The sequence below is a fragment of the Nicotiana tomentosiformis genome, chromosome 4 (assembly GCF_000390325.3).
Source record: "Nicotiana tomentosiformis chromosome 4, ASM39032v3, whole genome shotgun sequence".
Classification (NCBI taxonomy): Eukaryota; Viridiplantae; Streptophyta; class Magnoliopsida; order Solanales; family Solanaceae; genus Nicotiana; species Nicotiana tomentosiformis.
Window position 1 is genome coordinate 7,917,743 of NC_090815.1, and position 25,378 is coordinate 7,943,120.

Below are 25,378 nucleotides of genomic sequence, written 5' to 3' on the forward strand. Positions count from 1 at the left end.
TATATAAATAATAAGCAAAGGTTCTTGGGTACGACAAAGGGCATTATGGTAAATGTAATCCACTTTATGGGTAAATTGGTATTCCCTCTCTTCTTCCTCAACAGTCCTATCAATCAGCAATTTCTATATTCATATCTCTCTCCCACTCCTCTATATTTCTTTTTCCTCTATCTGATAATTGCTCATCGCTTCTGGGTATCATCCATTTTCGGTTTCTAATTTTCTAGCTTTTATTTCATTCGCTACTTCTGGTAAGTTTTTCCCTTTTTTTTTTCCCTTTCTTGCAGTAATTTCTGCCCATCACCGAAAGATTGTAGTAATTCAAAGTAATTTTTCCTTTGAAGGATTGTCTATTTTTGCTTCATTTTTAGTTTTCTTTCTCTTTCGCATAATTTCTAGCTAGATATTTTACATACATGTCAGTAAGTCTATCTGATCTGCACATGCATGTTTGAGATTGTACCTGGTGCATATAATTTATATTATTTTGGCTTACTCATTCGTCTTTTGGCACTAATTACTAACTGTAAATCGAAATGTCGATACAAAAATCTATTGTATTATGCTTTTTGTTGGAAGATTGGGTCTGTGCTACAGTACCAGAAATTTAATTGGTGATAGTATCGGTTTATTTGTAAACGTACTTTCATTGTGTTCTATATCTGTAAATCTTAATATATTTTATAGTTAGTAATACTTTCCATCTGAATGTTTTTAATTTTTTACTCTTCTTTTACTTTATTCTTTCGGTTATTTTTCAATTTTTATTCAAGATGATGAGATTTTAAACTCTGCAAACTGATGGACCCAAGGTGTTCGGCGCGATATGCCTGAAACAGCACAAAACTATTTGGTAAGAATTTCTTTTGTTTCTCTTTTGTATTATCGAGTAAATTATGACTACCTTCAACTATGCAAAGTTTTACATTCCTGTGAATTGGGAAACTTTTTCATAAAATTTATACAAATGTAGAAATACTTATAGAAGGCTAAAAGCAATAGTAGCTTTTTGCATTTTACTTGTTATTTCAGTTAGATGTGTCGCTATTTGGTAATTGGCCATGGTATTAAAGTTGAGATGGTCAAAAAGCTGTCATTGCTGATTCTTTTTTTGTCTACCTAATTTTTTCTTGGCCAAGTATAGGTGTACAAGTTATAATGTGAAAATAAATTTTATTTAAAGGACTTCTCTATGCAAGTAAAAGGTTACAGAAAGATAAAACTAAATCGCTGGACTTCTAGCTTCAGGCGACGATGAATTTTTTGAAGCTCTGGCAATGATGTTGATGTTGGTGACAAACAGATTGGAAAAAATGCCGGTGAATACTGCGTTGTATTTAAACCTTTCAATAGTCAGATCTTGGATGCAGTAGTTGCCATAATTCACAAAGTAAGTGTTGTATTTAAGATATGTACAATATTATTTTTTATTTTTCACTATCTATAGATATTTCATTCCCGCACAACTGGTGGACTATGTTATTTTCTGCTTATGCTTGTCTACTTCTGAATATTTTGTGTCAATTTGGTAGCAAAAACTGGCACTAAAAGGAACTCAATGAAAATAAAGAAAGGCTATACAACAACAACGATGACCAGTAAAATCCCGCAAATGGGGTCTGGGCAGGGTAGTGAGTACGCAGACCTTACCTCTACCCCGATGGGGCAGAGAGCCTGTTTTCGATAGACCCTCAGCTCAGGAAGGTGTAAAGTAAACGAGAATTTCTTTGAGTACACACAAACAGAATTGTGTGACATACCAATTTAAAATAAAGAAAGGCTATATGAACGAAATCCTGAAAGGTCAGTAATGCATGCATTTATGTTCTTTCAATAATTTCGGTTGCCTTTATCTTGCTTATTTTCAACATTGGTAGTAAAATAGCTCAAAACGTGCGAGGTACGAGAGTGTGGTTCAATAATAAGGGCCTTACTGTTAACCTGAAATCTAGGGAATAATCAATTTTCTTTTACCACAATGAGGCATTGTTGCTTCTTTCAAGGCATATCCCCACGTTGTGTTCTTGTTTCCTAAGAAAGATTCAGTTAGTGTTGTCTGCAATGTTGTTGGCGTGGACTAAGATAAGTAGATCTTGTTTGAAAAAGAATATGTATATGATGTTATTTAGACTGATTTTTGGCTTTACTGGGTTGAAGTTTATGGAAAGAGAGCTTGAAACCTTAGTAGCTTTTGGCTGAGTTTGAAGCGGTTCACCAAGATGAAAAGAAGTTCAACGATCATGCGTTTGAAGAATTCCTGAAATTTACTTAGGTAACTTTGCTAAATGTCACAGTTATGAGGTTAGACTTTTTTGCCACACATTTTGATTGGTTAAGGTGTATTATTAAATTGAATTTAGTTATATCCTCCTTAAACTTATTGTAGGATCTGCTGAATAAAATGATGTTGGGGGAGTGGTTCTCAGTTTTATATACATCTTTCTTTCTTTGAAGGTTGTATTAATTTAATTTGGATGTTTGTCAAGAAATATTCATTGTTAGATCAAATTAACTTGAATGTGCTTGTGTCACTTATAATACGAAAGGGTACTTAACTACCCAAGACAAATAATATATAACAAAGAAAAAGGGAAAAAATATACTTGACTAATGAAAGTAATGTGACATCAACATGACTAGTTACTTTAATGTAATTGGTATAGCAGTTGAATTATCTTTATAATAATCTCTAAATAATAAAGCATCTCATTTAAACTTTTTCTTTAGTGCAATTAATGGGAATATAACGTCGCAGGGGAATGGAAAAGGCGAGATAAAATCATATTAACCGATTGATACTGGCACTTACTCAATGGTAATAAATTGAGTAGTGAGCAGTAAAGTGCTTTGCTCCTGTGCTCCTGCTTACCTTCTGGCTTTGGGGAGTAAATGCTTAAGTTTCTAGCTAAATGATAGTTCACATATCCTTCTGAAGCTTGAAATTGAGGTTTTAAGAGGTGCCTCTTCTACTTTAATTGGATACTGATAAGGAATGAAGTAACACATTTCTATTTTGATGGTCAATTATGCTTTGTATTAGGAGTGGCAAACGGGCGGGTCGGGTTGGATATGGTTCGGGTCGAAAACGGGTAATGAAAAAGCGGATAAATTATCCGACCCGACCCATTTTTAATACGGATAAAAAACGGGTTAGCCGACGGATAATATATAGGTAACCATATTATCCATGACTTCTTGAATATGAACACTTTTGGGAGAATTCCTAGTCCCAAACTTGAGGAACCCCCAATTTGAGGCTTTACAAATGTAAAAATTAAACACATTAGTTATCCATTGGTTACCCATTGGTTATCCATTTTCTAAATGGATAATATGGTTCTTATCCACATTTGACCCATTTTTAAAAAGTTCATTATCCAACCCATTTTTTAGTGGATAATATGGGTGGTTAACTGTGTTCTTTTAACCATTTTGTCACCCCTACTTTGTATTATGTAAATTTATAGAGATGCAAAATTATAGAGATGCAAAAGCGCGAATGCTTGCTGTCAAAGCACTTGCATCAGTGTGTGAAATCTTATCCGTGCCAGAAAATCATTAAAAATACATATCTTAGTTTCTTTTCATTGACAATGAGGTTATGCAGACATCTTTTTAAGATTAGGATGGTTATTGGGAAAATAACTGAGATTCTCTGTTGGTTCTTGGGTTCGTGAAACAGTCATCGATGGTCTGAGCATGGGCGGATCCAGCCTATTACATGTGGGTTCCCGGGAACCCAGTAGCTTTTGTATATACCCTGTATATATATTACAAAATCTATTAAATATCCATAAATATTTGATTGTGAACTCATTTACTTATTGTATATTTATTTAAGGTCGCTATAGGAACCCATAAACTCTAAATTCTGGATCCGCCTCTGGGTCTGAGAGGCACACCTATATTCTATGCATGAGAGGACTCATGGGCTTTTCAAGGAAGTTGGAACAAATGGAACTTGCATCTATTTGAAAGTTTTCACTATTATTAAATAAGAAACAAGATAGTAATCAAGGTGTTCATCAAGCTGCAAATAGCTACACATTTCATTATCTAGAGTCATAGCTATTTTATCTGGAAGCAAAGATTTTCTTATCAATTATCTAGAAGCAAAGGATTTCTGTCTTCTATATCTTTTTGTTTTTGTTTTCTAAGAGTCCATTTCTACATCAATCATAGCTCACACTTGTGTTGTGTTACCTATAATTGCAGAATAGATATCTGAGTTTGAGAAGATGTCAGCCACGATGTCAATTAATAAGCACTATGTAACCTTGATGCTAAACTGCATAGTTTAGCTTCAGAACCTATACGTCATCTCTTATCCCCAATCCTGATTATTCTGGGATAAACTTGAAAGATTGCTCATCCTCTCGAATATGTTCGTTGGTTGATATATGTGCCATCACTTGTGAGGTGCTTGTGTGAGAGTTTACTTTAAAGTTACCGCATAATTTAGCTTGCTTATATAAAAGTCATGCCTTATGTATGCGTTCAAACAATTTAGTGAATGCTATTTTAAGCCATGTTAAATTTTTACACTGTTATAGAAAGTGAACAAGCAATTGTTAACTATATAGTTTAGTGAATTAGGGTTGAAGTTATTTATTTTTGCAGCTAAACCCCTCCATTAGCGGAAAAGAAGTGACTTGAAGGTGCTAAAAGAAGCTCTTGACATAAATTGGGTAAGATTTTCATTTCTTTTTCTCCCAGCCGTGTGTCTGCAAAACTTTCACGCCTCTTCGAGAGAGTGAAATCATCAGTGTGCGCAACAACATTATGAAAAGCACCCCCAGAATCTCGATTTATCTTACTGATGGCATTTTCTTCTAGATTCAGAAATTATATTGCATTTGGTTTAGTTATTACTTGAATCCATTAATGTTCTGTGTTCATACATACTTTAGAATGATGTCACTACAGCTAGATAGCTATTAAATTAATGTAAAATTTGGTAGTTAAATGTCGATACAAAGAGCTATTTAGATGATAAACATACACAAACACGCATATATATAGTTTGAGCTGATGATGAACTTTATTCTCAGTTATGGCTCAGCTACCTAATCAGATGCACTTTTACATTTCATTGGTTGGCTAGATATTTTTGTAAAAGATGCAGTAAATGTTCAAGGGGAAAACATAAGAACTTTTGTTGCCATATGCTTGCGGAGTGGAAGCCCGGCCCCCTCTTTCTCTCTAATTTAATTGCATTTATAACTGTTATGGTGCAATGAAGATTTAGTAAAACCTAAATTTGTTTTTCGATCATTAATTTTTATCTGTGGAACCTGTTTGATATGGAGCAAATTTCAATTTTCAAAAAAACAGGTTGATTCGAATAGGTCGTGTACAGTGCACTGTGAAACTAAATCTCCATTTTAATAGTACGTATAACTTGTAGTTCACTCTAATGATGGAATAAAGCTGGGCTAAATTGACTTGACATGGTTGAAAGTGATAAACTTGCTATATATAATAGCCTCCGACTTGTGCCATACAATTTAGATTGAAAATGTGCAAATATGTTGCAGCTTTTCGTGTGTTAATACATTTCATTAGACAAAATGCATTCAGAGCATGAAGATCAACAATTGAGACCAAATTACTTCTCAACTAAGGCGGTATGGTGTAACCTATTTCACTGAAACTTGTACCAGTAGAAGTTCCACCAGATCATCCCTTAAGGTCAGTAGGTATTTTGTTGTTGAAAATTTCAGAAGTTATTTGCTACTGTTTTTTGTGTCTTATGAATGGTGTGGATACATGCTGTCAAACACGTGAGAGCTTAAAGGAAGACACTGGGGTACTGCCGGTTCGTTGTGGTATACCAAAGGGGATGCTAACACTTTATGCACTCTCCAATAAGAAGTATGTGTCAATAGATTCGCCTATCCAAAAAATTAGAAACGATGTTCCAGAGCTGATCTATTTCATTTGTGCACAATTTATGAGCATTCCCCCGCAAAATTGTTGAAGAAAGTTGACATTGTCTATGCCTTAATTGAATAATTACTTGATTAAAACATATTATGTGACGCATGAAGCCATTAGTTGTAACTACTTAAATAACCTAAGTATTGATGGAATTTGTGGTCGGTAGTAGCTTCATATAAAAGAACAAGAACATTTTATCTAAATATTAAACATGACCTTTAGGGAGGCTTTGTCTAATAGAGACAAGTCTGATAGAACTTCAGGTAGAGTTTGTCTAATAGACAAAGGAAAATTTAGGACTGATGAATGATATTCTAGGATAGGATCTCAACTTTATAGGTAATACCAGTTGCGAAAAGAGAAGCGGGACAAGTTTCCACTGATGCAAAATGCCCGTTGACCCGCATTCCAGAGAAAAGTTCTTCCCATACTCTGTTAGTAATGATTCCTATAATTTTATCTTCCCAGCAAAGTTTCAATTGTTGCTTTTTTTTTATTTGGGGGAGGGGGTTCCTGCATTATTTTTTTCTGTTTTCTACACTATTTTCAGTTTCTACTCCATATTTGTGCAGTATGCACTTGCTTTTCAGTTTCTGCACCATATTCTTCTATATTTTGTATATTTTCCTGCATTTTGCACTTATTTTTGCGCTCTGCGTTTTCATTCGTGCATTCTGCACTTGCTTTACATGTTTTGCTCTTTTTGGGGTGCATTTACCTGCAATTTGCACATGCCTTTTTGCAGTTCGACTAATATTTTTTGCATCTGGGATAGAGTTCACTCAAATTTGTATATTCAACTTTTAGCAAAATACTAAAGGTATGGTCACCCGCTCTACACGTAGGTTTAACATCTTTTTCTCTTCTTTTCTCCCGGGGAATCTAAAATCTTGGAATTAGACATGCGGCTGGTTCTAATACTTTCATCAAATACTATTGCAAAAAGAAGGCTTATAGCAATCAAGGTCTATTGTATAACATAGTTACTGAAATGAATGTACATCGTATGGAGCTATTATGTAAATATCTATTCAGCATGATCATATGTTTCCTCTATATGTAAATGGTTATTATGCTAAACAATTGAAATAAGCAGGAACCTTTTTGGTACAACAATGCCGAGGTACAATAATGTCGGGCTTATGCCCGTGCACAGCACGGGCACGGGCCATCTAGTAGTTTAATACTCAAAAGTATCGACACTATCTATATGCCTTATCCTACACCTTGTAGGATTACAACGTACAACAAATTTTTATACCAACCAACACTTAAAAATGGTCCTAAAAGTGACTTTACAAGTGATTGGTAGCATCAGAAGCCCATAAATCAAAAAGGGCAGAAGCAGTTCATATTCAACAACAAACCCATATGACATAGATGGTAATCAGACTAATTAGACCAACCAGAATATCAAGAATATACAAAACTCAGATAATCTCCAAGAATCAACAAATCCTAAATACAAAGATATAATCTTCATAAAAGAATGTTACTATAAAATACCCGGATCATCAAATAATGATTGCATTGAAATAAACATTAAGAAGAGGGAAAATAACTGATATATTCAGCTGAAAAAAATAAAACATCACCTAATTTGAGGTAATTATAATATTGATTGATCTTACTTTGGAATCTGAGATTATGCTTCAACGGGGAGAGATTGATATGCCGAAGAGAAATGCGAAGTTTTACATCTCATAAAGGGCAGTTAAGTTAGTAGTTAGTACTATATTAAAACGTAACGATTAGACATTAAAAGTTCATTACTCTGATGATCACTCAACTATCAAAGTCATTTTTCTTTCGTTTGTAACAACAAAGTCACTTAACTATACTTATAGCACTCAGAAGGTCACTCAACTAGATTTCTCAAACTTTTTGATCGCCAAATACCTATTTTACCCTCTAAATTATTAACTTTTATTTTCTTTTTCTTTTTCTTTTTCTTATTTTTTTAATATATTATATACTTACCTTAGAATAAATAAATTTTATTTATAAATTAAAAAATAAAAAAGGTATTTAAGCTAATGTTGGAATAACAAAATATTGAGCATAGTAGAAAGTTAATTAGAACAATTTGTTCGTAATAATAATTTTGATAATAACAACAAAAACTCAAAAATTTATTTACACAATTGAGATAAAAGAAAATAAAAGTGTTAAAATATATATTCCATGTACGTATTATAGAATATAATTATTTAAAATAAAGATATTTTTATAATATACATTATATATTCTTAAAAATTATGCTCAATTATGTTATTATTCCAACATTATATATGCTAGAAAAATAACTTTTTATTTTTAAATAAAATTTATTTTTTCTATAGGTAAGTCCATAATGTTGATTAAAAAAAGAAAAAATATAATATTTAAAAAGTTTTAAAAAAAAGAGAGAAAGATAAAAGTTGATAATTTAGAGGGTAAAATAGGTATTCGACAATCAAAAGTTTGAGAAATCTGGTTGAGTGACTTTCTGAGTATTATAGGTATAGTTAAATGACTTTTCTGTTACAAACGAAAGAAAGATGACTTTACAAGATAATTTTGAATAGTTGAGTGACTATTTAAGTAATTGACTCATTACATTAACTATAACAGTCTGAAATGTTTAATTTATCCAACAAATTAACGATTCCCAAGTTCCACACTTTGTTTTGGTGACTTCATAGTTTCCTCATTGTTATCTTGTAAAGTAGATGTACTCATGTCCTACAAAAAGTACATAGCTAAATGTCACGACCCCAAATTCCCTCTGTAGGATGTCGTGATGGCACCTAGTCTCTAGACTAGGTAAGCCTATCAATGAGGAATAACAATAGAAATATGAAATAAATAAGTGTGCAATTCAGATAATTACAACTCCCAAAATCCAGTAGAAATAAGTCACAAGCTTCTAAGAATTTATCCTCAATGTCTCTATATATGTCAGAGTATAAAAAAAAATAAGGAAGCAACATAATAAGGGTAGAAAGGGACTCCGGAGTCTGCGGACGCTGACAGATATACCTCGAAGTCTCCGTACACAGGTAGCTCACTGATGTCTGGACTGGTAGGATGTACCTGGATCTGCACAAAAAGATGTGCAGAAGCGTAGTATGAGTACACCACAGTGGTACCCAGTAAGTGTCAAGCCTAACCCCGGTAGAGTAGTGACGAGGTCAGGTCAGGCCCTACTGGAATAATAAAAGACAGGTGAAATGTATAACAATATAATAAAAATAAAATGACAATGAAAATGAATCAAGTAAATAGTATGTCGCCATTTAACACAGAATAAGGGCAAATAATACCTCGCGAAAACAAAACAAAAAATTTTCAACTTTAAGAGAATCACAACAATAATCAAAGGCAACTGCGGCCACAAATAAATATCAACATGGGCACTCCCGAGGTACCGCCTCGTAGTCCCAAATCATAAATAAATTCAAAATATTTCATTTCTTTATATCACCGCGGGAGCCTTCACATTAAATTTTAAAGAAAATATTTTTTTCCTGAAATAGCATCCCCCGTTTTAGTCACCCTTATCACACCGCATGACTTCTAGTAGTTCCCCTACTAGCCATGTGTATCAAGCCACCCTTCTCTCACCGCATGCGTTTCAATACCCAGACCTTATACCACCGCATGCGTATCAATAACACAATATATTACAGTTTGCACCTCAAGTGCCCAAATATTTTAACTTGCCAAAATAAATCAACAACAATATTTTTCATAATAAAGAGCTCACGGCACCATCACAATGAGTACGAAAATCTCACAAAATATTCAGCAAAAATAATATTTTACAAATTTAACACCTTGTCAAAATATCAAATTTTTAAATGTAAAATACTTCATTTTTAATAATATTTAAATTAAGAAATTCATCCTTCAAGTAATGCACAGAATAAAAGAAAATAAAGTTTCAACTAAACAGGTAAAATAATTAGTAGAAAAAATGTCATGCAAATTTAAAATATAAAAATAGATCAATGATGATGAATATAATCGGATAAAATAATTTAATTAATGTGTAATAGAGATCTACACAATTTAAAATCAGAGTTTTTCGCATTCAGCCCGTGTACATACTCGTCACCTCGCATACACTTCTTTTCACACATCACAATTGTCATATCAATATCAATCCTAATGGAAATTTCCCCCACACAAGGTTAGACAAGTCACTTACCTCAAACCTCGCTCAATTAGTTAAGTAGTATGTCTTTTCCTCAATTTTTCGACTTCGATCGGCTCGAATCTAATCATAATTAATTCGATACAATCAACAAAAATTATAGAATCAATTCCATAAGAAAATACTATATTTTTCAATAAAAATTCGAAATTAACTCAAAAATTGCCCGTGGGGCCCACATCTCGGAATCCGGCGAAAGTTATGAAATATGAACGCCCATTCAACCACGAGTCTAACCATACCAAAATGAGTAAATTCCGATAACAATTCGCCCCTCAAATCCTTAAATCTATCCAAGAGAGTGTGTCAAAAATTTTCAACTTAAATCAAGTCCTAATACATCTTCGCGACACCTGGATGAATGGAGTACCGCGAACTGTGAGCCTCCTGGAGAATCAACTCACGCAAACCATCTACATTAGGCACACATAGTCTGCCCTGCATTCGTAATACATCGTCATCTCCAATAGTGACCTCCTTGACGTCACCGTGCTGAACTGTGTCCTTAAGGACAAGCAGATGGGGGTCATCATATTGATGCTCTCTGATACGATCATGAGAGAAGACTGAGAAACCACACAAGCTAAAACCCGGCTCGGCTCGGAAACATCCAGTCTAACAAACTGGTTGGCCAAGCCCTGAACATCCAAGGCTAAAGGCCTTTTTGCTACCGGTAAATATGCTAAGCTACCCAAACTCTCCGCCTTACGACTCAAGGCATCGACCACTACATTGACCTTCACGAGATGATAGAGAATGGTTATATCATAATCCTTAAGCAACTCCAACCATCTCCGCTGCTGCAAATTAAGATCTTTCTGTTTAAACAGATGTTGTAGACTCCGGTGATGGGTGTAGACCTCACAATGGACACCGTACAGATAATGCCTCCAAATCTTCAAGGCATAAACAATAGCTGCTAACTCAAGGTCGTGGACCGGATAATTCTTCTCATGTACCTTGAACTGTCTGGATGCATAGGCAATCACCCTACCGTCTTGCATTAACACAGCACCGAGACCAATACGCGATGCATCACAATACACAGTATAAGACCCTGAACCTGTAGGCAATACCAATACTGGGATTGTAGTTAAAGCTATCTTGAGCTTTTGGAAGCTCTCCTCACATTCCTCGGTCCATCTGAACGGAGCACCCTTCTGGGTCAATTTGGTCATAGGCTGAGGACGGTCTGGACCAACTCTGCACTTCTTCAATCTTCTTCGGATCTATCTTGATCCCCTCGCACGAAACTATATGACCCAAAAATCTTACTGAATCAAGTCAGAATTCATACTTTGAAAATTTTGCATATAACTTCTTTTCTCTCAAAGTGTGAAGCACAGTCCTCAAGTGATGCTCGTGATCTTCCCGACTCGAGGAATACACTAGAATGTCGTCAATAAATACAATGACTAAAGAATCAAGATGGGGCTGAAATACACTATTCATTAAGTGCATAAATGTTGATGGGGCGTTGGTTAGCCCAAATGACATTACAAGGAATTCGTAATGACCATACCGAATCCTGAAAGCAATCTTCGGGATATCTGGCTCCCAAATCTTTAGCTGATGATAGCCTGAACGCAAATCGATCTTAGAGAACACTTTGGCACCCTGAAGCTGATCAAATAGGTCATCAATACATGGCAATGGATACATGTTCTTCACTGTAACCTTGTTCAGCTGGCGGTAATCAATACACATCTGCATAGACCCATTCTTCTTCTTCACAAATAAGACAGGAGCACCCTAAGGCGATACACCGGGCCGAATAAAGCCCTTATCAAGCAACTTCTGTAACTGGTCTTTTAATTCTTTCAACTCTGTTAGGGCCATACGATTTGGTGGAATAGAAATGGGCTGAGTGCCCGGTAATAAATTAATGCCAAAGTTAATATCCCTGTCGGGTGGCATACCTAGTAGATTCACTAGAAATACATCAGGAAAATTCCTTACTACAGGAACTGACTCCACGGTAGGAGTGTCAACACTAATATCTCTCACATAGGCCAGATACATTTCACACCCCTTCTCAATCATTCGTTGAGTTTTAAGAAATGAAACAACCCTGCTAGGAATATGATCCAAGGTGCCTCTCCACTCTAGCCGCGGTAGACCTGGCATAGCCAACGTCACCGCGAAAAAATTTAATTAAAAAATAATTTCAAATATGCCGATCGATTTCGGTTGGTATATTTGAAAATTTTTAATTAAATATTATTTTAGTAGATAATATGCAAGTATGACCAGGTCTTGGTCAAAGATTGACCAATTTCATACCGAAATCGGTCGAAAATTTTATATTTTTATTGTGGGACCATTATTTCCATTGTGAGAAATATTTTCTTTGACTTTTGCGACCAATTTACTTATTTTTCGACCGATTGAGGTCAGTTTATTTTTCGATTGATTTCGGTCGGTATTCTTTGGACGGGTTTTGCCTGTTTTCTAGTAGTGGATGAACGTTTTGGACTCATGGACTTTAGCCGAGATCCTTCTAAGTTCAAAATAATCCCAACGGCCAAGTCATTTTAACTAAACCCCACACTTTATTTCAACCTCAGTTAGCAGACACAAATCCACTTCTCTTTAACAAATTTCAGTTTACTTTATTTCAATTTTAACAAAGGAAATAGCCCTTCCTACTTCTACACATCACTTTCAAACTCATAAAAAACTAAAAATATACATCTAACCTATGAAAATTCTTAGATAGATACGTGATTTAGACATACTAGTAATCAAGTTTTAGCAAGAATATCATGTAACTTTCATTAGGCAAATAAAACTGTAGCAAATATCATGGAACTCATAATTAAGCATGTTAAAGAAGAAAAAGGGGACCTTATATTAGCAGAAAACTCCAAGTCAACGTACAGAAAATCATGTCGATTATCCAAAAGCAGAAAAGAGTAAAACTCGACTCGAAGCCAAAAAGAACCTCGCCAATGACGAAACCTCGCCTAGGAACCAACGGAAGACTCAATGTCACACCTCTTTTTTCCCACGGGAGATATGAGATAGGAGAGTTTTTTCAATTAAAGTGAAAATATTCTAAATGGGATTATTTATTTGATCAGAGTCGTCACTTGAAATAAGTTATGATGTCCCAAGTCACCGGTTTATTTTAAATCCCAAATCGAGAAAATTTGACTCTATTTATGGTCTACGAACACAGAAGACCGGATAAAGAATTCTGTTAACCCGGGAAAAGATGTGAGGCACTCCCGAATTCCATTGTTTAGCACGGTCGCTCAACTGTTAATAATTGGTTCAATTATCTGAATTATTACAAGTTTAAAACCTATTATGCTTTTTCTTTAAAACTTTTTAACCGCTTTTAATATTTATGGAATTTGTTTGAACAAGTCGCAATGTCGCGCGCTCTTTTATTTTTGTACACATTGCGAATCGCGTTACGTGGAAATGCACCCGCGATTTACAACATGCTTATTTTAATTATTATTCGATGTTATGGTCGGGTCACATGAAATGCACACCCGAATTTGAATTTATATATCATGACCATGCCACGGGAACCATACCCATAATCACGATAATTTATTATTAATCGCGCCTAAAGCAAGCTACGATGTTCATGATTATTGAAATTATTTTCCTGATCTTTAAGATTATTGTGAGGCCAAATTTATGGAATTATTGTGGAGAAAGAGTAATACTTTAGCTAATAAGACTTGAATCAGTTATGTACAAATCAATATGCAAGTTAGATGTGTATTAGTATCCTCAGCTTCTTCAATGTACTTTCCTTTGACCAAAACTTGTGGCAAAGTCACACACTTTTCGCCCAAAACATTCTGCAATTCTTTCTTTATAAGCACTGTCCATTCGAAATATTCCTTTCGTCGATCTTAACCCTATAACTCTTAAAGAATCATCCTCACAATATAACAAACTTCGAACGTTCTAATTAAAAATAAAATTGGTGGCAGATTTGCTAATTGAATTCATCTAACAATTAAAAGCATTTATTCAAGAACCAAGACTACACATATCACAATCGAAATAAAAACTAATTAAAACAACTTAAATGAAAACTAAGACATGCTACTCAAACAACGGAGAATCACAAATTAACCAACACGCTCACCAAGCTATCGTAACAAAATGAAATAAGAATGAAAATTGAGAAATGGACCTTTTATTGATGAACAAAACTGAAAATTTACAACTCAATCGAAATAACAAAGCAACAATCATTGGGACTGAAATGTCGAAATTTCGAACCGAAACATCGAATCGGCACCAAAAAACTCGAAACCCAAACGCGGCCTCAATCAAACTCCATGAGCCGAGATCAAATAGGGGCAAATATTTTTGTGTATTTCGTTTGAAGTAATATCAACTGGAATGAACCCCTTTTTTATTTTTTCTTTACTGTGCGTGACTTCCCCTCTTAGCTATCCTGATTCCCCAATTCCCAGACTCCTCCATTCCTTTCTAGCTTTTCCTTCGTTCCTATTTTTCTGTTTTTTTTCTATCTCTGTTTTGTGTGTGTGTATCTGGTGGCTGAAGGTGAGATCTTAGCTTAAGGAATTGGGTGGTGGCTCTTCAGGAGGTGCGTGGCTGAGAAAGTGAGGGAGGGTGGTCAATTTATTTTGGTGGAGTTGGAGATGGAGAAGGAAGGGAGCAGCTAGGTTCTTAGAATTAGGTTCGTTCCTCCTTTATTTGTTTTTTCATTATGTTTTTATATTGTGGATAGATAGGATATGGGCCATTGGATGAGAGTAGATCGATGGTTATGATTAATAGGGTTTGATAGGTGAGAAAAGGATTTGGGCTAAAAGATATTGTAAAGAATAGGCATTTGTCTTACTGGGCCACTAAAATTCGAAAATGAGCTCCCAATTGGCCCAAATTCAATTGTTTCTCATTGAATAAAAATAAAAATACTATCAAAATATACTAATTAATCTTAGTTAATAAAAATAAACTATTTTTATATTTTTAAACTTATGTTTTAAAATAAAAATTAAAAGTTGATGGAAAATCCTATAAAAATAAGTAAATATTTTTGAAATACTACTTTTAAAAGTTGCACGGGTCAAAAATTACGTGCTTACACTCAACTGACCGGAAAATTTGACGACGACAACCTCGAACAAGGAAGTCTCGAACTTAAACTCAAACGGATTGTTTTGTGGCTATTTAGTGGCTGGTTTTGGGTGGTTGTTTTGCTAGAGATCTAGTTGTGTTTGAGGCTGTTTTTCAACTGGAGTTTGGGGCTGGACAGTGATGGTCAGCTCTATGGAGTTTCATGGTGGGAATTGGTGTTTTCATGGAAGATAGATGCTGGAGTTATGGGAGGTTTTTACTAGTTTTCATGGCCACTCTAAGTTGGAGAAGAAAGGAGTATCTTGGCTGCTACTGACAATATTTACTCATAATGCGCTCCCTTTCTCTCTCGTTTTCTCTCCTCCCCATGTAATGAACTGGGTGTGTGCTTATATATTGGTAACGGAGAGGAAAATGAGTAGGAAGGATCTCCTGGTGTGTGTCAGATGTGTATGTGTGTATATGGATAAGAATGTCCCCCAAAAATCTTGGAGAGCAAGATACATGTGTTATGTATTTGCAGCACCCTTCACTTCCAATCAAGAGGTTGTGAGTTCCAATCACTCAAAAGCAAGACGGGGAGTTCTTGAAGGGAGGAGCCGAGAGTCTATCGGAAACAGCTTCTCTACCTTAAGGTGTGGGTAAGGTCTGCATACAAACTATAGTATCCTCCTCAGACCCCACTAATAAGATTATACTGGGTTGTTGTTGTTGTTTCCAGTGAGTGAGCTGTGATTGTGGGGTGAGAATGAATCTTATGCAAAATGTTAAAAAAAAAAAATGCAAATCAGAAATTAGTGCACATGTGTAAAATTTTATGGAATAAAACGTGAATGAGAGAAGTGGCCAATTGTGATTTTTTTTTTGTAGTACTTTCTTTCTTGATAATAAATAAGCAAAATAATTTACTCCTATTAAATAAGTACATAAAGCAAGTAAAATTACTACACTCAAACCTCTAACTTAAAAATTGTATTAAACTAGATTAAACTATATTTTTGGAAAACTTTTCTTTCTTTGTTAATGAAAATAAAACTAATACTCTAAAAAATGTAACTCTTTTTGTAGTTTTTAATTTTATCAAATAAATCTACTAAAAAGTGAAATAAAGGCTAAAAATCAAGATTAAACTTAGCAAATATTTACATACTAAAAAGTGATAAAAAATTCAAATATAATCAAAAATTATATGCTCACAATATTTTATAAACGAATTTTAATAGACCAATAACTATCATATTATTCAAATCTTGCCCTCACTAGGATTAGTTATAAGGGAAGATTTGTCCCCCTTATTTGTACTTCTTTTGTTAAGGTTTAAGAAGGGCAACAAGGTGCACAAGGTATCCCGTATTTACGTAGGGTTCGAGGTAGGACCGTACCTCAAGGGGGGTGTAACGTAGACAGTTTACCCTAATACAAGCATTAGAGTCTGCTTCGAACCGAAAAGACACTACATATTGGTATATTAACTTTAAAAATATCAATATATAGTAGCAGGGGCGGAGCAACGGTGTTAGTTGCGGGTTCGACCGAACTCAGTAGCTTTTGTTCAAACTCTATATTTGTATTAAGGAATTCAATAAATATGCATAAACTATTAATTTAGAACCCAATAAGTTCAAATGATTATAATCCCGAACCCATAAAGTTTAAATATTTGCCCCGCCTCAATATAGTAGGTGCATTCAACCACATCTAGTGTCAAAAAGGTAGATCTGCCCTGTATATATGCACCAATTTGAATGGTGCAGCAGCAATACAAACTTTTGTGGCATTTATATTCATTAGCCAATGGAGGAAGGAAGTCGAGGTCTTAAATCACATCAAATCATGAATTCAAACTTATGAACTTTCAATTCTTCCAACTTCTAAAACTCACGTCGAAACCTATCAAATCAATCCGGAATGACGTCAAATTTTGTAGGCAAGTCCCAAATAACATAACGGAGTTGTTCCAACTCTCGGAATCGCATTCCGACCCCGATATCAAAAAGTTCACTTCCGGTCAAAATCTCCGAAAATTCGACTTTCGCCATTTCAAACCTAAATCAGCTATAGATCTCAAATTCACCGTCCGGACTCAATCCTAAGTCCAAAATCACCAAACGGAGCTAACGGAACCGCCGGAACTCCATTCCGGAGGCGTCTTCACACAGTTTCATCTACAGTCAAAATCCTAAGGCTTAAGCTTCCGTTTTAGGGACTAAGTGTCCCAATTCATTCACTCTGAATCACCCGTTAACTGAATTCAACCACGCACACAAATCAATACACATAATACGAAGCTGCTCAGGGCCTTATGCCGCCGAACGGAACTTAAATTCTCAAAACGACCGGCCGGGTCGTTACATTATGAGTTCACTGGGACTTAGTAATTTTAGTTCAAACTTTATATATGTGTTTAAAATCCACTAAATAAATACAAGTAATAAATTACAAATCCAGTAAATCAATAAAAAAAGTAATAAAATATTAAACTTGAACTGATAAAGTTAAAATCCTAAATTCGTTATATTCAAGAATTTTGCACTATTTAGATACTTTTAATTTAATTCCAATTAGTAAAGGGTGGCACGTTGCATAAGGTATTTCATACGTAGATAGCTTACCATAATGAAAATATTAGTAGTTGATTAGATCACACATTGATAAATTTACCGTTGGTGCAATTAATAATAGAAAATGGAGAAACCGTACACACGTGCCGCGTCACATACACGTATGCCTCCAAACGCACTGATTAAAATAGGAAGTTGAAGGCGCCCTTTCGTATCATTATGTAACGGTTTTTGCACTTTTGCACTACAGATTACTACAGAAAACGAAACATATAGACATTATCAGCAACATTTTTCACTCCAAAATTGTAAATCATACCTTTTCTTCTCTCCCTTTTTTCCTCATTTCTTTTCTGGGGTTTTTCTTCTTTTTCAGTTCTCGCAATCTATATAACTCTTAGTATTACAAATAAAGACTTCATTTTAGAATACATTGTTTATCGGAAAAATCGGATAACGTTAGATTTGTGGATGGTTCTAAGGATATGCGATACAATTTGATATAAATCGCGTAGATAAATAGAAATATGTGTATTGTTGACTGTAAGAACGAAAATAATAAGCAAAAAGAATGAATCAGTAAAACAAGCACAAGGGGATTACTATCAATATAAGAAGTGATCTTTTTTATGTTCAGCCCCGTCTAGCTTACAAGGATTCCCCCTTTTATAGAAGAGAGTCATTACCAAAAAACAATAAAATAAAATATGTAGTGGAAGACCCATGATGACTTGTCTCTTCCTTGATTCCCGCCAAGATTTTCTTCTTGGTGTGGTTGCAACGGCTCTTGTCTGTGAGCTCGATACTAGCTCGAACTCGTTACTGGGTCGGGCCCTTCGGTCTTGGATCGAGTTCGACCTTCGAGATGGGCGTCGCACATTTTCGACCTCGAAGCAGTGCCTTGCGGATTGATTCGGTCACGGGCTCGATAGGATTATCGAGCCGCCTCCTCGAGCGACCTTCGGGCTCGAGGTTCGTTAGTACCGACCTCAAAGCTCACTCCCAAAATCTCATTCCGATTTCTTAACACTCAAACTCGATCGAACGTAGGAAGGCCGACATCGATTTCGACCGTATACAGATAGTCCCCTCGTTTTTCGGAAAAGGATGTGGCGAGAAACGATATGATTTTCCAGCAGCGCGATCAGATATACACTGATATTTTTATCAATCCCGACCATGACGTACGTAATGCTCGATCATCTTATGTGTCTTTATAGTCCCCGACTTTATCGAGGATACCCGAATTTTTTCTTCCCCGGTGGGAATTGCCAGTTACCTTCGGTCTTTGGTGACCGGAGAAGATCAATTAATGATGAATGCGGAGGGGCTTCCTGTCTTTTCAACGAGGCCCAACATGCTTTGAATCGGATAACTTCTGATGGCGTTTTCGCCACTTTTGAAGAGAAATGGCCTTTCAAACTAAATAGACAGTTTGAATTTAAATCTCTGTTGCTTTCGGGCCTTGTGGGTTGTCCCCTTTGCTTTATCGGGCTCGAGCGTACTTCAGCTTAAATAGTCAAGTGTTTGTTTTAATTCGAAGAAATGAGTAGTTTTGCTCGAAATAATATAGCCCGTAGGCATAATAGTCGAGCGAGTGATGGCTCGAACTCAAAATAAAGGTAGCCCGTAGGCTTAGCGGTCGAGTGAATGATTCGAACTTGATGTAATGTAGCCCGCAGGCGTAATAGTCAAAGTAGCCCGTAGGCTTAATGGTCGAGTGAGTGATTGCTCGAACTCGAAATAAAGGTAGCCTGTAGGCTTGGCAGTCGAGCGAATGATTCGAACTCGATGCAATGTAGCCCGTAGGCATAATAGTCAAAGTAGCCCGTAGGCTTAATGGTCGAGTGAGTGATTGCTCGAACTCGAAATAAAGGTGGCTCGTAGGCTTGGCAATCGAGCGAATGATTCGAACTCGATGCAATGTAGCCCGTAGGCGTAATAGTCAAAGTAGCCCGTAGGCTTAATGGTCGAGTGAGTGATTGCTCAAACTCGAAATAAAGGTGGCCCGTAGGCTTGGCAATCGAGCGAATGATTCGAACTCGATGCAATGTATACCGTAGGCATAATAGTCAAAGTAGCCCGTAGACTTAATGGTCGAGTGAGTGATTGCTCGAACTCGAAATAAAGGTGGCCCGTAGGCTTGGCAATCGAGCAAATGATTCGAACTCGATGCAATGTAGCCCGTAGGCATAATAGTCAAAGTAACCCGTAGGCTTAATGGTCGAGTGAGTGATTGCTCGAACTCGAAATAAAGGTGGCCCGTAGGCTTGGCAATCGAGCAAATGATTCGAACTCGATGCAATGTAGCCCGTAGGCATAATAGTCAAAGTAGCCCGTAGGCTTAATGGTCGAGGGAGTGATTGCTCGAACTCGAAATAAAGGTGGCCCGTAGGCTTGGCAATCGAGCAAATGATTTGAACTCGATGCAATGTAGCCCGTAGGCGTAATAGTCAAAGTAGCCCGTAGGTTTATTGGTCAAGTGAGTGATTGCTCGAACTCGAAATAAAGGTGGCCCGTAGGCTTGGCAATCGAGCAAATGATTCGAACTCGATGCAATGTATCCCGTAGGCGTAATAGTCAAAGTAGCCCGTAGGCTTAATGATCGAGGGAGTGATTGCTCGAACTCGAAATAAAGGTGGCCCGTAGGCTTGGCAATCGAGCAAATGATTCGAACTCGATGCAATGTAGCCCGTAGGCGTAATAGTCAAAGTATCCCGTAGGCTTAATAGTCGAGTGAGTGATTGCTCGAACTCAAAATAAAGGTGGCTCGTAGGCTTGGCAATCGAGCAAATGATTAGAACTCGATGCAATATAGCCCGTAGGTGTAATAGTCAAAGTAGCCCGTAGGCTTAATGGTTGAGTGAGTGATTGCTCGAACTCGAAATAAAGGTGTCCCGTAGGCTTGGCAATCGAGCAAATGATTCGAACTCGATGCAATGTAGCCCATAGGCGTAATAGTCAAAGTAGCCCGTAGGCTTAATGGTCGAGTGAGTGATTGCTCGAACTCGAAATAAAGGTGGCCCGTAGGCTTGGCAATTGAGTGAATAATTCGAACTCGATGCAATGTAGCCCGTAGGCGTAATAGTCAAAGTAGCCCGTAGGCTTAATGGTCGAGTGAGTGATTGCTCGAACTCGAAATAAAGGTGGCCCGTAGGCTTGGCAATCAAGTGAATGATTCGAACTCGATCCTGTTTGCATAATAAATCTTGAACATAGAATATCGGTAAGGAGGAGAGCTTTCTTTGCAGGTCATTATACATGGGTTCATGTTTTGCGTCAGGGCTCGGGCCAACTATATAAGCATGGTTTGTTTTGACCGTTTGGCCCTTACAACATTTCCCGTTGAGACACTGTTTGTCATGAAATAACGAAGTAACTTCCTTTGCACCGAACTTGATAATCATCACAGATGCGTTCAATGATAAAGCCCCCTTGTGTACGAGGTTGATTTTAAAGAGGCCTCAGATACTCAGCAGTAGTATCGTTTCCGCTATATGGCTGGTATCGATCTCTGGTCGATTTTTACTTTTTCGTAATGGTCCTAGAAGTCAACTGGTCATCTTCGACTCTTATTTTGGATTGATATCGATTTTGCACATCGGTCCAAGTAATAGCTGGGTACTCGATCAGATTTTGCTTCAGCCGCCGCGAAGCCCTCGAGCTCCGCTCATTTAGACCTTGAGTTTAAGCTTGAACAACCCAATCGTCTGTGACTGGTGGCAGATCCATTCGTTTCATTTGAAAACGAGCTACGAACTCCCTTAGCATCTCGTTATCCTTTTGCATTACCTTGAACATGTCTGACTTTCTGATTTCGACCTTTATGGCTCCGGTATGAGCTTTTACGAAGCAATCTGCAAGCATAGCGAAAGAATCAATGGAGTTAGATGGTAAATTATGATACCATATCATTGCCCATTTTGACAGAGTTTCACCGAATTTTTTTAATAATACAGATTCGATCTCATCATCTTCCAAATCATTGCCCTTGATGGCACACGTGTAAGAAGTGATGTGATCGTTGGGGTCGTTCGTTCCGTTATATTTGGGTATTCCGGGCATACAAAATTTTTTGGGGATTGATTTTGGGGATGCACTCGAGGGAAAAGGCTTTTGAATGAATTTTTTCGAATCTAGCCCTTTTATCATTGGTGGAGCCCCCGGGATCTGGTCGACCCTGAAATTATATGCTTCTACTTTTTTATCGTTGGCTTCGACTTGTTTTGTGAGTTCCTCGAGCAATTTAGTAATTTCGGGAGTAGTCCCCGATTCTTGCTCATTTGGCTTTCCTATGGCTGGTTCTGTTCTGTGGGTGACTTCTCGAAGCGGATTGGGCTCCGGCCTGCTTTGTACCTGAGTTTGGCTCTGCAACTGAGCTATCGCTATTTGCTGGGCTTGCAACATCTCGAAGATCATCCGTAAGCTGACTCCGATCTCCTCCACGTTATGGGTGTCTCGAGCTACGGATCGAGTACCACCTTGAATGCTCATTTTCGGTTCGGAACGCTGATTTGCCTCTAGAGCTATTTGTGAATTGACATCCAATGATACTTCGGCTCGAATTTTGGGTGCTTCGATTCGAGCCTCAGCGCCTTCATCGAGTGGCCTTCCGGCCCCGGGTTCCACGTTATTGGTTTCATCTTGAAGGCCGACTTCGTGGTCGATAAGTGAAGCCATTGCTGATTTGAAGTTGCAAACTGGCGTGTACTTTAGGTTCATATCAAACGATCACTGTTACCCTTAGCCCCACGGTGAGCGCCAAACTGTTTACCGAAAAAATCGGATAACGTTAGATTTGTGGATGGTTCTAAGGATATGCGATACAATTTGATATAAATCGCGTAGATAAATGGAAATATGTGTATTGTTGACTGTAAGAACGAAAATAATAAGCAAAAATAATGAATCAGTAAAACAAACACAAGGGGATTACTATCAATATAAGAAGTGGTCTTTTTTATGTTCAGCCCCGTCTAGTTTACAAGGATTCCCCCTTTTATAGAAGAGGGTCATTACCAAAAAACAATAAAATAAAACATGTAGTGGAAGACCCATGATGACTTGTCTCTTCCTTGATTCCCGCCAAGATTCTCTTCTTGGTGTGGTTGCAACGGCTCTTGTCTGTGAGCTCGATACTAGCTCGAACTCGTTACTGGGTCGGGCCCTTCGGTCTTGGATCGAGTTCGACCTTCGAGATGGGCGTCACACATTTCTGACCTCGAAGCAGTGCCTTGCAGATCGATTCGGTCACGGGCTCGATAGGATTATCGAGCCGCCTTCTCGAGCGACCTTCGGGCTCGAGGTTCGTTAGTACCGACCTCAGAGCTCACTCCCAAAATCTCATTCCGATTTCTTAACACTCGAACTCGATCGAACGTAGGAAGGCTGACAGTTATTTCGACCGTATACATACATATTTTTTCCCATTGAAAAAGTATGGTGGTTATGGTTTCACGTACTGGCCGGCATTTGCAGCGTTATAACAAGGGTCGTCGCCAAGTTGTTGGGTATGCTATTTCCTATTTCTATATTTAATTAATTTAACTTTAAGCTTCTTATTTTACCGTTAATTGAGATGAACACAAATGGCTATTGATTGGTTTTAGACTATGAATTCTTCTATTTTGCTTCAAATATTTGTGGTTTAGTTCAAATTTGGATGAGTATTAATGTAAATCATGCAAGATGTGCATTTAGAGCAACTGAGATTAGCAATATGTGTTTCTATAGATGAATTTTGGAAGACTCTTTAAAAAGCTCGAATTTTGGAACTAGCCTCTCTAATGAGGTGTTAAGGCCGTCTACATTCGTCTTCCCCCGAGCCCTTTAGGCCGAGAGCCTTCTGGCACTCAGGGGTGGATGTAGACTTATCATCCGAACTAAGTAACTTTGGCTCAGATTCATATATTTGGTAAACATTCACGAAATAAGTATAAATAGAAGAGTTTGAATCTAATAAATTAGATGAGTTGGGGTAGAATTCCAAACTCGAATCCATAATATTCAAATCTAGATTCACCTCTGCTACCACTAAGTTCGTATTTATTAATATATTTTTTTTCGACATCTTTATTAATGTAGACCATGGATTTCTTTTTACCTAAAATTTTGATTTGAGAGGTGGGAGGAAAGAGGGTGTAATGATTAATGAAGAGTTGACTTCTAGGATGAACAAAATGATAGAGACTTAATGGTCCATTTCACTTTGCAATTACTAGAACTTCTTCAAATTTCAGCCGTCGGTTCTGTAAGTGGGATGTTCTTTTATTTGTTTGCAAAATGGATTGATTTACAAATTAGAGTTTTTGAAATAATTACTTGTTTGCTGCTTCTCAATTTACTGGCGTCTGAAAATTAAGTTTTGTATTTTTGGAATAGATCCCTTGTGGTCCGGCCTACCATGTGCATAGTAGGAGCTTAGTGCACTGCGCTTAAACTACATGCTAAAACTACATGCTTTACAATATTTCTTCAGATCAGAATGAGTTTAGAATTTGGTAACTTCATCTTTACGCTTATGTTGTCCTGAGATGAGTTTGATGTCTTCTGCAGGTGTATACCGTACAGATATAAAGATATTATTGACCTATCTATGGCGGATGAAAATGCGTTTGAAGTTCTTCTCATAAGTCCTCAGAGAAAAGGAAAAGGATTGTTGTTTCCAAAGGTAGCAAACAGATCTATGGTTTTCTAACTTAATGATGTTTTATTCTCTAAGCTTTATTAGATTGATTTGTTTGTTTTGTTTACAAATGCGTTGCTCTTGTTATGCCAGGGAGGTTGGGAAAAGGATGAAACAATTGAAGATGCAGCAAGACGCGAGACAATAGAGGAAGCTGGTGTTTGCGGCGACATTGAGGTTAGTTTTTAACGACGACTGAGGCGGATTCAGGATTTAGATTCAGTGGGTTCAACTTTTAAGGTTTTTAGCATTGAACCCATATTATGGGTTCATACCTACTATTTGTTGTAATTTTAATAAATTTTTATACATAAATTTATATTCCGCGGCGAAAGTACTGGGTTCAGATGAACCCGCAGCCATACTCTACATCCGCCCCTGAACGGCGATCCCTTTTAGTTAAGTGCTTACAAGCAAAATGGTATTTGGTTATATGGTTTGTGACAAGATATGAAAAGAGTATTGGCTTTGGTTAAAGAGTTGATTGCTATGGACCTTTCAAATGGCTAATATACAACAATAACAAACAAATCGGGGTTTGAGATATGTCAATAAGAATTAGATTACGAAGCAGAAAGCCTTTTGAAAGTTCTTTCATTTACAACTTTTTAGATTAGATTATTTCTTTCCTTACAAGGGTTGACCTCGGCGCTGCTTTTTTTCTTGTTGGCCTTGGTCTTGATAAAGCGTTAATGTCTACATTTAGGTCTTTATATGTAGTCCTAACGAGTTTCCTTGCTAACAGAGGAAAAATCAGTAACCTCCTCTCCACCTGTTAGAAGATCAATATCAACAGATAGAGGTGCTCACATCAGAAGCAGAATGAAGCCCGAAACACTTGAAAATCAACTGCCCTTTCCTGCTAGAGTTCCTGTCGTCTGTTACCAAAAGTAAACTTGTCTTGAACACGTATGT

General features: G+C 36.8%; 1 protein-coding gene and 1 long non-coding RNA gene across 5 annotated transcripts; both read left to right on the forward strand.

The window, feature by feature from the left end:
• Positions 1-74: 74 nt before the first annotated feature.
• Positions 75-6,998, forward strand: LOC104107072 (uncharacterized). 4 transcript variants are annotated; one of them, XR_688694.4, is made up of 7 exons: positions 75-251; positions 774-853; positions 1,243-1,390; positions 2,158-2,272; positions 4,621-4,688; positions 5,538-5,691; positions 6,686-6,998. It is a non-coding gene; the product is annotated as an uncharacterized lncRNA (long non-coding RNA). The 4 variants fall into 4 exon arrangements; XR_688696.4 differs by having other exon boundaries at positions 6,786-6,998; XR_688695.4 differs by lacking the exon at positions 6,686-6,998 and adding an exon at positions 5,798-6,041.
• A 16,191-nt stretch (positions 6,999-23,189) lies between these two features.
• Positions 23,190-25,359, forward strand: LOC104107071 (nudix hydrolase 18, mitochondrial-like). The gene is made up of 4 exons (XM_009615770.4): positions 23,190-23,288; positions 24,334-24,448; positions 24,557-24,640; positions 25,209-25,359. The coding sequence occupies exons 1-4, from the start codon at positions 23,218-23,220 to the stop codon at positions 25,221-25,223; spliced, it is 285 nt and encodes a 94-aa protein (XP_009614065.1). The 5' UTR covers positions 23,190-23,217; the 3' UTR covers positions 25,224-25,359.
• The last annotated feature ends 19 nt before the right edge of the window (positions 25,360-25,378 follow it).